Source organism: Hemiscyllium ocellatum, chromosome 1 (assembly GCF_020745735.1).
Source record: "Hemiscyllium ocellatum isolate sHemOce1 chromosome 1, sHemOce1.pat.X.cur, whole genome shotgun sequence".
NCBI classification, from domain to species: domain Eukaryota; kingdom Metazoa; phylum Chordata; class Chondrichthyes; order Orectolobiformes; family Hemiscylliidae; genus Hemiscyllium; species Hemiscyllium ocellatum.
In genome coordinates, this window is record NC_083401.1 from 59,421,561 (window position 1) to 59,436,316 (window position 14,756).

Below are 14,756 nucleotides of genomic sequence, written 5' to 3' on the forward strand. Positions count from 1 at the left end.
GACACGCAATGTCTAAACAACCATTCAAAAATTGATTTAACAATGCAATTACTTTAGCTTGGAGGTGGTTTAACTGTAAAGACAACTACATTCTATGTATGAACATTAACAGCTCACTGATCAAATCAGAAACAACGTGCTTTCAATTTTCTACCTAAAATAAGAGTCCTGCAGTTCAAGTTTAGCATCTGAAGAAACGAGCTGAAGTGACAAAGCATCGTCTGCAAGTGCTGTAAGTTTGGAGTATGAGTGTTTATGTGCAGCAGGCTTCTTCTATTAACTCAGGAACAAATCAAGCTTTCATTAATCGAACATTCAAACTGCAGTACAAAATATCAAATTTTAAACCAAGTGTTTGTTTCTTGGTCAGTTCCTAGTAATGAAACTAGCTAAATCAAAACCTCCTCAGTAAATATAGTTCATAATTGGCTTTACATGAGTCATGTTTTGTGGCATTAGAAAGTCTTGAAATTAATTTCCATTGGATGGTTGAAAGGGGATAACAAAAAAAGTACTAGTTAAATTAGTGAATAAAATCTTTCAGGAAACAGAGCTGCAATGGAGTCTGTTATGAAATTACTGTTTTAACTCATGACTTACAGTTCAACTAAGCTTCATCTACTGAGCTTCCACTGGTTAAAGATTTTCTTCTTCATACCTGCCAAATGACCAGATTTGAAAAGTAATGTATACAGGTCAGTGCTTATGTTAAAACTAAAAAGTAGTGTTCAGTATCAGCTCAGCCACGAGTTTGAATAAAAGTAGTGTGCGCATACAACTTCATGAGGACAACCCAAAAGAGTCCTGCATTTATCCAAATTTCAAAAATCAATTGTTTTAATTTTTAAGAATCTAACTTTAATTGAAATCTTTCAGAAAATAAAAGTTAGGAGAATGTTCAGCTTTCCGAAAAAAAATCCACACTATGAAAAGTTTAAACCAGTATCACTGACTCTAAAATCGATTAAACAACAAATGGAATGTTTAAGCTAATGGACCATTGTGATGATTTAACAGATGATACTGTGATTCAGAATTCAGGTGCTGAACCTGAAGTAACGGGCAGACAGAATACCTACCACACCTCTCTGAGCTGGAAGTTAATTGACAACAAAACCTAAATCTTATAATCAATGCGTCACTCCACAAAACCGCTACTACTGCATTCAAGCATATATACAGTCACAAGAAACCTCAGGCCCTGATAAAATAATGTAAATTCAAGAAATTATACATCAAATTAACTGGTTTACTGACAATAGATGTTTGGAAGCTTTTTATACTAGCAATGTACAGATTTTACCGACATTTAACTCCTCGACTGTACCAGTGAACTGCATTGGTATCTTGGGAACAATTAAATTAATATCCAGATTCTCAGACAAAAAGCAAAAGCTTCAAACAGGACAGATTTTTCATTGCTGGAAGCAGTTGATTGAAATTACATTGTCAAGTTTAAACATCTCTGGAAATTCTCGATTAAAAAATACTGGTCATAATTATTTGATCATTTCTTATCGACTATAGAAAATGGATGGATTTTTGCCTTTGTGCAAAAATGGATAGAATTTAAACAACTAGGAAGAGAAGGTGACACCAACAATGCTTTCAGAAAACCTCAGTAGATTTTCAAGTGTGTGATATACTAATAACCTTGGATTAGAGAGATTGCTTGCTTTGTGCAAACTGCTGTCATGAAAACCTAAACATCACACATGATACTCCATCTTCATATTTAGCTTCTAAATCTATCATAGGACCAGTAATGCATATATCCAATTTATATTACTGTACTTCACAATATTTAGCATCAAGGTTTGTGGCATACTATCCCAATACAATTGCTGCCTAAACATTATAACTGACAGGCAAATTTAGAAAAGAAATTCATGAAAACACTAATCAAAGCCTTTGGCTGACCTTTTCATGGATATAACCCATTTTTAGATTTTTTTTTCATTTTTATTCTACATACGGATTGGATAGAGCTTGAAGTAGGTAATTCTGTCTGCCAAGCAAAAACTGCATGGCAGTAAGTCACACATTGTCCAATGAACATTACAATATTTTTATACTACTGACATCATTATTACATATAGCAATTTTCTAGCCTAAATAATTTCAAAGAATTTTCAAAACAATACATTCTAAGTTAATACCCAGGTGGTGAAGAAACAGAAGAACTTAACATAGTTTACGCAGTACAGTATGGGTATAGTTACTTTTCCACATTAGGACACCCTTCTGGCAGGCAGCATCAGCAGTTCTTGCTAAATGAAGGAACCACTTCAAGTAAAGAGCCACAAACAGCATGAATTACATCGCAAAAACGTCAAGAGGCTAACATATGCCTGCTCACAGGATGAAAAGGTAGCACCATTAGCAACTCCAATCTTGTCCTGACCCAACGTGCACACAGGTTTATCAGGGAGACACTGAACAGGAAACAGAACATTGGCCAGAAAGGATGAAATTTGACAATGGAAATAAAGATCACCACAGATCACTGAACTATAAGACTTACCCAAAAGGCAATTGGACAATCCTTTCAGTTATTAAACTATATAGTAGTGTGGCCTTGAACTGCTTTATAAATCATGCAGGAGCTTTTCCTCACCCTTTTCATGTTCTCCAGTTTCACCAGAGAAGGGATGAATTTTATTGTCCTCATTTACCACGCAATGTCAATTTTCTGCATATCGAATAAGTTACAAATACAAAATTACATTGTCCAAGTGACTTTCTCTTAACAATTTGAACTCATCTGCAGTTTTTGAAAAATAAGAGGAATTCACACCAAATGCAAAGCTGACAAAGCCAGCTTTCTGTCATGACTTAAATATTCCAGTGATTTTAAAAGCAGAATTGCAGCTTAGAAGTGAATTATTTGTCAGCTCAACCCAATTGACAAGAAATTTAAATATTGCTTCCAACATATTTAATATACAAAGTATATACATTTAATATTCAAGTCATTTTTTAGTCAAATTCACATTGCAAAATTGCAGTCCAAAATTGGCTTCCAAGCCATTTTCACACCATTTTGCCTGGTAAAAGAAAATATGCACAAAATCGAGAAGCTGTCCCCAAACAGAAAAACAACTAAATCAAGGCATCACCAGTAAAGTGGCTGAATTTAGCATACAATAGCTCCAATTAAAGTTGCCTTAATTATGCAACGTAACCTCAAAATATTAATCCAGATTAAACTATGTCACATGATATAGAAAGCATAAACTAAAAACAAGAGTCCTTTTAATTTTGAGGCTCAAATGCAAACACAAAGATGAATGAAAGACCTACGTGATGCACTTTGCATTTCTTACAGTTTCATTTAATTCCAATACCAAATTGTCATCTATAGGCCTTAGTCATTGCCTTGGCAGGAAGGGGAGAGATCGATAATCAGCACTTCTTAGCAGCTGAGGGAGATACTCAAAGAATAGAAGGGCCCAATGATTACACTAAAGTACTCTTTGCTGAAGGTGCAGCAGCTGGTATCAAGAAAGGACACTCTCTCCTGGTTCCCAAGCCCAATTCAGATATTCTAATGGAGCAGCCCACTCCAAGACCACCCCAGCCCAGGCAGAGTCAATTCATCAGTGGAAACTCAGCATCACAGGATCAGCAATACTAGAATCCCATCAAGCTTCTCAGTTATACCGGGAGAAAAAAACAAAACCATTTTTGCAATAGCTACAATACCACAAGTTTGACCTTAAAGATAATGGGGATCAAAACTTCACTACCTTATACTGAAAAACAAAGAAACACTCCCAAAAAAAAGGCAAAATTTGCAGTTTCGACAAAAGGATCATCCTTTCAATTCTGATCACACTAACACCGAAGGTCAAACCCAAGTGCTGCAGAAGACCTGTTCTGAAGGAGAAAACGGAGAATGTACATCTGAAAAGTCTACCAAACGTCATTTAGAAGCTCTTCTAACTGACAAAAGCATCAAAATGTAATTTCATTTTCTTTTCGTTTACCAGGTTCTGAGTGTAGGAATTCACAGCATTGGAGTTGCCTTCCACCGATGAAATTGGATCATCATGTTGGGAATTAGTGAACACCAGTGACTGAGTGAGGTTTGCCTGTTGGGGTGCTTCACACGAGTTGGTTTCTGTTACAGTATCAGTTGAGGGTTTTTGAAGCAATGTTGCTAGATCAGTGCTTAAAAAAAGACAAGTTTATTTTCAGACCTTTTAACAGGTTCTGCAAGGACTGTAAAACTGATTCTGGAGGCACTTAACACTTAGACTAGAATTCCTTCCTAAAAACTGCGCAATCTGGCTTACAGGGTGAAAATAAAGTTGGCTCTTATGAAATGGGAAGAAATACCCCCAAAAACTGAAAACAGCTGCAAACCAATATGAAGGCTTATTATAATCTTGTATTCAAACACATGGTTGTCAGCCTAGTATCTGCAAATTAGATAAGAAGGGAGAGAATTGGCAGTAGAATTGGTTGATTCAGTTGTGGGAACAAGATTAGGGATCAGGCATTGCCTGGTGAATAACGTTTGTAGACACAAGTTCAAACCATTAAATCATAGCCATCAACTAAAAATAACCCCAAATACCTATAAGCCTGGATAAGGAGAATTGAAGTTGCCAGATGGTATCTGTTGCATCCTACTGATTAACGAGATACAGAGTGTGGAGAAGTAAGTCTACCTTGTTGGCTATAGATGGTAAATAAGATTGAGGGGTGTTGATTGTTCAAGTTATCCTGCTGCAAAGCAAGCAATCGTTGGAACAAGTTCATTGTACAAGATGACTGCTCTGATTATCTCGTCTTGCATAAAGTATTTAGTTAATTACCATTTAAAGTAAAATTACTCACTGAGGGCTACACAGTGCTGTATTCTGAAGAATAATTCTACACAATAAACTAGAGAACAATTCTTCCACAAATTAACATTTCTAGCCAAGACAAGTGAGCAACAAGAGCCAAATTTAGCAATAAGGTCTTTTAGTGATTTACTTGAATGACTATGACTTGGAAATTATTTCCAAACATCATATCTGCTAAAATTGAGGTTTTCTGGAGGTATGAATCTTGGCATATTCCACAAAAGTATTTTACAGCAACTTCAGAAAACATGGCATATCATTTAAATGGAGAAGATTTAAACCCATTCAAATTTGGCCGGAAAAGATTTTCAGACTTCACTTGGAGATTCAGATACATTGAAGAAATTCTAAGAGCTGCAGTTTGGGCTTAATTTTTTTGTTTCAGAAATCAATTCAATTAAAAACAGATGAACATAGCGACAAATACTAGTTTCGAAGTAATTAAATTGGCATTACAACATTGCACGGAGACATGAAGCACAGGTTTGCTCAGAGGTTTGCTTGACAGCATCAAGAATTGGATTTCGCCAGGAATGCACAGTTGCAACAAGCACTCAGCTCCGTACTGTACCAATTTCAAAAGCTGGTACAGCTTTAATTGTAAAATTTACGAATGCAATTATCTAATTTGATATTCCACATTAACATGTTTTAACTAGTTAATGCATGCAAAGACAAATGTTTCATACCTCAACCCTGGAGTGACTTGGTTCTCCATTCTTGCAAGAGTGGAAGCTGTAAAGACCTTTGTTTCTGTCAGCTGCTTAAAAAATACATAAGAATGCTAACGGTTATGCAGGTCTGCATTTTCTCAGCAATACAAATAGAAGATCAGGCAAAAATAAGAGATGCTGGAACTATTCAGTGGCTCAGGCAGAATCTGTGGATATAGTGGCTAACATTTCAGGTGAAAATGACTTTTCCTCACTACAGAAGGTATTTACCCGCAGTATTAATGGTTTCTCTCAAAAAAGTGCTGCTGGATAGACTGAGCACATCCACTCGGTTTTGAACACTTAGTTTCAATTTCCACTATGTGCAGAATTGCGCTTTGTTCAGGTAGCTTTAATAGGTACTTAAAATACACAACAAAGTCATAAAGGAGCTGCTATATAACCAGCTTAGCCACGCAGACTGGAAAGGTCTCAGTCACAATCGTGCTCGTGCCCCATGAGTGATTTCAGTCAAAGAATATGGGCAGAAGTGTCATTAATTGCTCTAGAAAGGGGAACATAGAAACAGAAGACTAAGCAATTCAACCCATCAAATTTGCTTCACCAGTAAATAAGATCATGGCTCTGATGATAATCTCAAAATCAACATTGCTGCCATCTGGCTCTGCCATAAAATATTTAGAGACTCAACTAAACGCTGTTGAAAAATAAAATTTGAACTAAATCAAAACTGTTGGGACGTACACTGTAACAGTACACCAGTAATAGAATTCCAAAGACTGGACCCTAGAATCCCAAATCTGATTTAAATGGTCAACTCCAGATTTTTAAAGTGTGGCGCCCAGTTATAGATTCTTTCATAGGAGGAGACATCCTCTCCACATCTACTGTCAAGACTCCTTAGGATTTTCTTTGTTGCAATCAAGTTGCCTCTTAGTCTAAATCTAGCAGATACAAGCCAAGTCAGTCCAGCCTCTCAAGACAACCTAGCTATTCTAGGAATGAGTCTAACAAATTTCTGAACTGTAAATTCAGAAATTAGCCCTTAAATAACAAAAGCAACACTTGATACTTATCCTATCCACACAATGCAAAAACTTCATCAGCCTCATCACAATTTTTTCTCATCTTTGCAACATCAGCAAATTTGGCAACCATACCTTATAAAACCATTAAATCCTGATAGGACTGGACAGGGTAGATGCAATAAGTTAGTTCTTAATGTTGGGCAAGTCCCGAACAAGGGGTCCCAATCTAAGAACAAGGGGTAAGCCATTCAGGACTCGGATGAGGAAGAATTTCTCCAGTGAGTTGTGAACCTATGGAATTCTCTCCCACAGGAAGCTGTTGGCAGTGCATTAGATACATTCAAGAGGGAGCTGGATGAGGCTCAAGGAATCAAGGAGTATGGGGAAAGCATGCGGACTGAATACTAAATGCATGATCAGTCATGATTGTATTAAATGGTAGTGCAGGCTCAAAGCCTGCATGTAATGTTGTGTTTCTATGTTTCTACCCCTTCATCCAAGTCATATTTTTGAATATTCATGTATAATAAAATAAATTAACAGCAGAAATACAGGCTAATGGGTATGATCTAACAGCTATTAGAGACACTTTTTAAAGAGACATGTTTACAAAATGATTAAAGCTAGGAATTAAATGGTCAGATTTGTGACTTTTCTGTCAGACAGGCAAAGAGGATGGGGTGGTGGGGCAGCATTATTGGTACAAGATGAAATTTAGTTTAGCAAGAAACAAAATCTTGATTTGAAAGATGTAGGATCCACATAGGTGTAGGGAAGAGATAGAGAAAAAGGCAACAACGCTGGTAGGAATAGTCTAAAGGCCCCCTACTGTTGTGATATGGTAGGACAGAAAAGCAATTAGGATTTAATGACAGCATGTAACAAAAGGCAGTACATTAACGAGTGACTTGAATTTTCAAATAGATTGGAAGAGTCAGATTGGCAGGGGAAGACGTGAGGAAGAGTTGAGCATATGAGAGATAGTCTAGGGAACTCTCTTTCTCATTGGCTGAATTCAGTTACATTGTTGGGGCTGTATTACAGGCCTCCCAAAGTGAGCTTGAGGTAGAAGAACAAATAGGTAAACAGATTATGGAAAGATGTAGAGGCAATAGGATAGTGGTGATGAGAGATTTTAATTTTTCCAACAATGACTGGGATGTGTCAGAGGTCTGGATGGGGTAGAATTTGTAATCTGCATCCAGGAGAGTTTTCTAGAGTAGTATGTCAATAGTCCGAAGAGGGAAGGGGCCATATTGGAATGAGCCAGGACAGGTCGTAGAAGTTGCGGTGGGGGATTTCTTTGGGAGCAGTGACCAAGATTCTGTAAGTTTTAGAAGACAAAGATGAGTGGTCCTAAGGGAAGAGTACTAAACTGGGCCAAGGCCAATTATATCAAAATTAGGTAGAAGCTGGGAAATGTGGATTGGACACAGCTATTAGAAGAGAAGTCCATATTTGATATGTAGAACATAGAACATTACAGCGCGTACAGGCCCTTCGACCCTCGATGTTGCGCCGACCTGTCATACCAATCTGAAGCCCATCTAACCTACATTATTCTATGTACATCCAAATGCTTGTCCAATGACGACTTAAATGGACTTAAAGTCAGTGAATCTACTACCATTGCAGGTAAAGTAAAGAGTAAAGAAACTACCTCTGACATCTGTCCTATATCTATCACCCCTCAATTGAAAGCTATGCCCCCTCGTGCTCGCCGTCACCATACTTGGAAAAAGGCTCTCCCTGTCCACCCTATCTAACCCTCTGATCATCTTGTATGTCGTTATTAAGTCACCTCTCAACCTTCTTCTCTCTAATGAAAACAGCCTCAAGTTCCTCAGCCTTCCCTCGTAAGACCTTCCTTCCATACCAGGCAACATCTGGTAAATCTCCTCTGCACCCTTTCCAAACATTTTACATCCTTCTTATAATGCGGTGACCAAAACTTTAAAAGATATGTTAAAGATAATGCAGGATAGGCATGTCCCATTTAAGGCAAAGGATGGGAAAGGCAAGATTTGTGAACCGTGGATGACAGGAGAAATTGCACAACTGGCCAAGAGGAAGAGGGGAGCATACGTAAGGTCTAGGCAGCTAAGAACAGAATGGCCCTGGAGGAATATCGGAAGAGTAGGGCAAGTCCTAAACAAGGATTCAAGCGGGCTAAAAGTGGTCATGAAATAGCTTCAGCAAGCAGAATTAAGGAGAATCCCAAAGCATTTTATTCTTATTTAAGCAGCAAGCAGGTAACTTGAGAAAGGATTGGCCCACTAAAGGATAATGAAGGAAGGCTGTGTGTCGAACCTGAGAGAATGGGTGAGATTCTGAATGATTACTTTGCATCAGTGCTCACTGAGGAGAGGAACATGATCAATGCTGATATTAGAGCTAGAAGTTTGATTAGTCTGGATAACATTGACATCAGTAGGAAAGATGTGTTGGGTAGGTAGAGATTATTAAGGTGGACAAATCCCCAGGAAGAGGGCACTGTTGGTATGATCAGCAAGTTTGCAGATGACACAAAGATTGGTGGAGTAGCAGAAAGCATAAGGGTCTGTCAAAGAATACAGGGGGATATAGATAGCCTGGAAAGTGGCAGATGGATTTCAATCCAGACAAATGTGAGGTGGTGTATTTTGGCAAGTCTAATTCTAGAGTGAAAGACACAACAGAAGAGCCTTGGGAAAAGTTGATGAGCAGAGAGATCTGGGAGTACAGGTCCATTGTACCCTGAAGATTGCTGCACAGGTGGATAGAGTGGTCAAGGCATATAGTATGCTTGCCTTCATTGGACGAGGTATTGAGTACAAGGGCTGGCAGATCATGTTAAAATTGTACAAGACATTGGTTCAGCCACATTTAGGAGACTGTGTACAGTTCTGGTCGCCACATTACCAAAAAGATGTGGACGCTTTGGAGAGGATGCAGAGAAGGTTTACGAGGATGTTGCCTGGCATGGAAAGTGCTAGCTATGACGACAGGTTGAGTAGGTTCATTAGAAAAAAGGAGACTGAGGGGGGACCTGATTGAGGTTTACAAAATCATGAAGGGTATCGTCAAGGTGGATAGAGATAAGCTTTTTCCCCAGGGTGAAGGATTCAATAACGAGGGGTCACACTTTCAAGGTGAGAGTCGAGTGTTTAAGGGGGATATACGCAGTAAGTACTTCACACAGAGGGTGGTGGGTGTCTAAAATGCGTTGCCAGCAGAGGTGACAGAGGCAGGCATGGTAGATTCACTTAAGATGTGTCTGGACATCTGCATGAGTAGGTGGGGAGTAGAGGGATACAGATGCTTAGAACTGGGCGACAGGTTTAGACAGTAGATTTGGATCGACTTAGACTTGAAGGGCCGAAGGGCCTGTTCCTGGGCTGTAAATTTTCTTTGTTCTAAAACCAAAGTTGAGGTCCCAACTAGAGGTCAGGCTACTTTGGATCTGGTGATGTATAATGAGGTGGGTTTAATAAACAATGTCACAGTGAAGATCGTCTCAGAAACAAATGATCATAACATGGTCAAATTTAGCATAAACAAGTTTAGCCAAGACGACAATGGAGGAACAATGGTTCAGAAAACAGTTCATGGTTCACAGCAAAGGCACAGTCCAGTGAGGAAGGAGGATTTTAGGAAGAGAGTAGGTCAATCATGGTTAACGAGGATAATTAAGGACACATCCTTCATGAAGATGAACATTTTCCCAATAAGCCTACAGTTACCAGTTTTAGGAAAGAGGTTACTTGATAGTTTTCCAAAATCTTGGATTTTTTTGGGAACAGTAGGCCAATAATAGACACTACCAATCAATATGATGGCTAATCAAACATTTCAATGCTTTTTACCTATCCCATCTCTACCATCTTGTAAGCCATTAGTAATTAGAAATCTATCAGAAACATACAAGATAGAAGCAGGTGGCAGCCTATTGGCCCTTTGACCCTGCTCTGCCATTCATCACAATCATGGCTGGTCGTTCAACTCAAAAGCCTAATCCTGCTTGCTCTCTGACCTTTGATTCCATTCACATCAAGAGTGATATTCTAGCCACATCTTGAATACATTCAATGTTTTGGCACCAACTACTTCCAAAGGTAAGAATCCCACAGGCTCACTACTCTAGGTAAAGTGTCTCATCTCCATCCTAAATGGTCTACCCCGATCCTGACTCTGACCACTGGTTCTGAACACATCCACTATCAGGAACATTCCCCCTGCATCTACCCTGTCTAGTCCTGTTAGAATTTTAAGTCTCTATGATACTGGAACATTGCTTCCACAGCCCTCTGTGATAGAACATTCCAAAGGAATCTCAATCATATATAGTAAAAAAATCCTCATCTCAGAACCAAACAGCATTGTCTTTATTTTTAAATTGTGCCCTAAGGTTGTAGACTCCCCAACCAGCTTATCTGCAACTACCAAGTCCTTCCCTTCAAGTAATTCTGTAAGTTTGAAGAAGATCACCCCTCATTGCTTGAAATTCTAAAGAATACAGGCCCACTTTGCCCAACCTTTCATAAGGCAGTCCTGCCATCCCATGAACAAATCTGGTCACATTCCCTCTCTTAACGAAGATCCTTCCAGAGCTAAACCAAAAGAAAACTGCACACAATGCTCTAAGTACAATCTAACTATACTCTTATCCAATTGAAGACTTCATGAACCCTATAGTCAAATTCTTTTGCAATAATGGTCACCTTCCTTTAGCCTTCCTCATAACTTCCTGTATCATTTTAGCATCCAATGACCATCAACAAGGGCACCTTGACCTCTTTGCACATCTATATTTAACCTCAAGAGATATCATTTAAAAAGTGATACCCTGTACATCTGTTCCTCATACCAAGGTGGATAACCTTTCATTTTTCCATATGATCATCCATTTACCATTTTCTTAACCAGACATTAAGCTTGTCTAAACCATCTTGAGCTGCTTCACATCTTCCTGACATCACATTCTGATTTAGCTTTTAATTTATGATCTGCAAATTTGTAAATGTCACATTTAGGTCCCATCTCCAAACCATTGATTTGAATAGTGAACAGCCGAGGCCCCAAGCATTGATCCTTGCAGTGCCCAACTCCATCTTCCAATGTGAAAATGACTTATTTACCAACTTTTTCCTAATTCTTAATCCAAGTGATTTAATTTTGATAACCAACCTCCTGTTGTAATCAAAGACTTTTCAAAAATCAACATATACTACATCCATCAACTAATCTTTGTTAGTAATGTCTTAAATTCTCAAGTTTGTCAAAAACTTTCCAATTCACAAATCCATGCTAACTTTGACCAAATGATTATCTTCCAAATACCTGTTTTATCCCATTCTTAATAATGGATTCTGGCATTTTCCCTTACTAATGATTCAAGGCCAACAAGTTTGTAGTTTCCCACTTTCTCTCTTGCTCCCTTAAACAGTGGGATGAAACTGGCTAGCTTCTAGTCTGCAGTCATTTCAAACTCTTTAGAAGTTTGGAAGATAACTATAAATGCATTGATAATCTCAACAGCCACCTCCAACAACACTTAGATGTAGACTATCAGATCCTGAAGAATTATCAGCTTTCCAGCCCATTAAACCCTCATGACAATCTTCTTACTAATATGAAGTTCCTTCAATTTTATGTCCCTCACTATCTGGATCTCTAGTTCTAAGAGATTTCTTGTATCTTCCTAAATGAAATAGACAGTCATCATTTAGCTATTTTGCCAATTCTTTCTTCCCCATTATATTATCCAAACTCTGCCTTTATTGGACTGACATTCACTTCAAGCAGAAAGGAAACATTTGACATTCCCATAGAAGTAATTAGTCCTTTTCCTTTCCCTAGATTGTATTATTTTCCATTCTCCCTTTCCCCAGTTTGTCTTCCTTTACTATATTTTAAAAACTCCCATTCCCCAGAATTACTATTTTTCCACTTTATATGCCATATAATCCTTAAGTTTCCGAGTCAGATGCTTGCATGATTACCACCAGGACAGCCACTATTTCTTTAACTTCCTTCAACATCCAAGGACAAAGCCCAGAACTGGGGACTATTAGCCTTTAACCTCATTTATTTCTCCATTACTTTTTCCTCGAGCAATTTTCTAAGGAGCCTACATTCACAGTGGACTCTCATTTAAATAAGATCACTGTTGACTTTTATATTACTTGATTTTTTGTTTTCTTCTCTTTAATGTTTTGTTGCGGTTTTTTTTAGGAAAATGACTGCCAATCCTCTGACTTGCTAACAGTTACCAAAATATATTGTTTTCATTTCCTAACTTCCTTGATTAGTTTATTCCCCTCCTAGCAACCTCATCTTTCAGAGGCATATCTTCATTAGGAGTCAAACTAATATCTGGCATTGTTCCTCAACTATCTTTTTATCAAATTCCTTTCCCAGTCCACACCAACCAACTCTGCCCTCATCCCTTTGTAATTACCCTTAAGTTTAGCACAATTATTTCTGACCCAAATTTCTTCCCCTCAAACAGAATGCTAATTTGTTATAATGTCATAATCAGTGTTGCATTAAGAATCTTTTAACCTGACATTGTTTATTCAATCTGCCTCATTACTGATCCAAAGCAACCAGATTCCTGCATGGATCCACAATATTATTCTCAGAAACTGTCCCAAATACACCTCAATTCTTCATGGTTATTTTTACCACTGGATTTTTCTCAATCTACATAATGATTAAACTTAGCCATGATTAAACTTAGCTATGATTAATATATTGCATTTTTACATGCCCTCTATCATTTCAATTTATTTCTTGCAGTGTAAACACTGTTGGGGAACCTATAAACTACTCACCATTATTGCCTTCCCTTGTTATTTCTTACCCTCCATCCATATGGATTCTGAACGAAAATCATTTGCTATTGGACATATTCCTACTTGTACTAACAAAGCTATCCCACCAACCTTTGCTTCCTGCATGTATTCAAAAACTGAAATATCCCATAATATTTAGGTTCTAGCTCATCTAATGCTGCTACATTCTTTTGCTTTATAAAGCGATGTTTCCCCTCTCCCAGACTCCCTTATCCCCAGTAGTTTACAGCCCTCTGTAGCACAAGTTATTTCATCCATCAGGACACTGAAACCAGCACAATTCAAGTGAAACATGTGCCACTACATCAGCTCCCTACTACAGGTCATAACGCATGCTTTGTCAATACAGATTGGCTATAACATGACTGAAATTGCAGACACTGTCTGGATAATGCAAACTTCCTACTCGACAAGTATAGCAATTTTCTATAGCTGTTTTCCATAGCACGGGGCTGCAAAAGAACACAACTGCCACATTATACCAGAACACACTGTACACGACTGTTGGTGCCTGTGCCCCATAAACTGAAACTAATTGCACCCGCACAATCAGCTCCTTGACTTTACCATATGCCAGTTTAACCATGGCTCAGGTGGTAGCCCCAAGATTATCTTTGAGGTTTTGCTTTTCAATTTAGTTAACTGTTCAAATTCTTTCAGCAGAACCTTTCCATTTTTATCAAGGTGACTGGTACCAACCTGGTCAACAACTATATCCCTTTCCTCCCCCTCAAATATTCCTCTCAACCCTGAGGTGTCCAAATCCTGGCACTGGCCAGGTACAGCCTTCGGGACTCCCACTCATTGCTACAGAAAAGTATCTACCCCTGTAATTGTATGGGCCCTTATCAATACGACGTTCTATTTCCTGCCCCCACTTAAAAATGGCTCCTTGTACATGGCACTTTGGTCAGTTTGGTCATCTTCTCAACAGACAACACTCTGCCCAAAACAGGTTGCAAGATACTCAACTGTGGGCTACATGCAACAGCCAAGGTTCCTCAGCTGCTGAGTACCCTCACCTCCAGTCTCCGTTGCTATTACAACCACCAGCTGTCTCCAAATTTGAATTACTTAACCTAAGGGGTGTGACCACCTCCTGAAGTAAAGCATCCAGCTAAAATCAACATGAAAGTAAAAAGGAGAAATAGACTGATTCTAATTTTACCATTAGTAAAACAAGGTGACAGCACTCCCAGAGTTTAGATCAGAGTGGTGCTGGAAAAGCACAGGTCAGGCAGCATCGGAGGAGCAGGAAAATTGATGTTTCAGGCAAAAGCCCTTCATCAGGAATACAGGCAGGGAGCCTCTAAATAATTAAGGTCTGGTTAACCAAGTTAAAAATATAAACAGATTAAACTT

General features: G+C 38.5%; 1 protein-coding gene across 8 annotated transcripts in view; it reads right to left on the reverse strand.

Moving 5' to 3' along the window:
- Positions 1-14,756, reverse strand: part of ubap2a (ubiquitin associated protein 2a) — a 122,274-nt gene that overhangs the window by 58,044 nt on the left and 49,474 nt on the right. For 7 of the 8 annotated variants that reach the window (XM_060855875.1, XM_060855501.1, XM_060855884.1 and 4 more), the window contains 2 exons: positions 5,546-5,619; positions 3,990-4,173 (listed from right to left, as the gene is read on the reverse strand). In XM_060855875.1, the coding sequence (XP_060711858.1) occupies positions 3,990-4,173; positions 5,546-5,619 (258 nt within the window). The remainder of the gene's footprint in view (positions 1-3,989; positions 4,174-5,545; positions 5,620-14,756) is intronic. The other variant, XM_060855828.1, reaches the window with a different exon arrangement.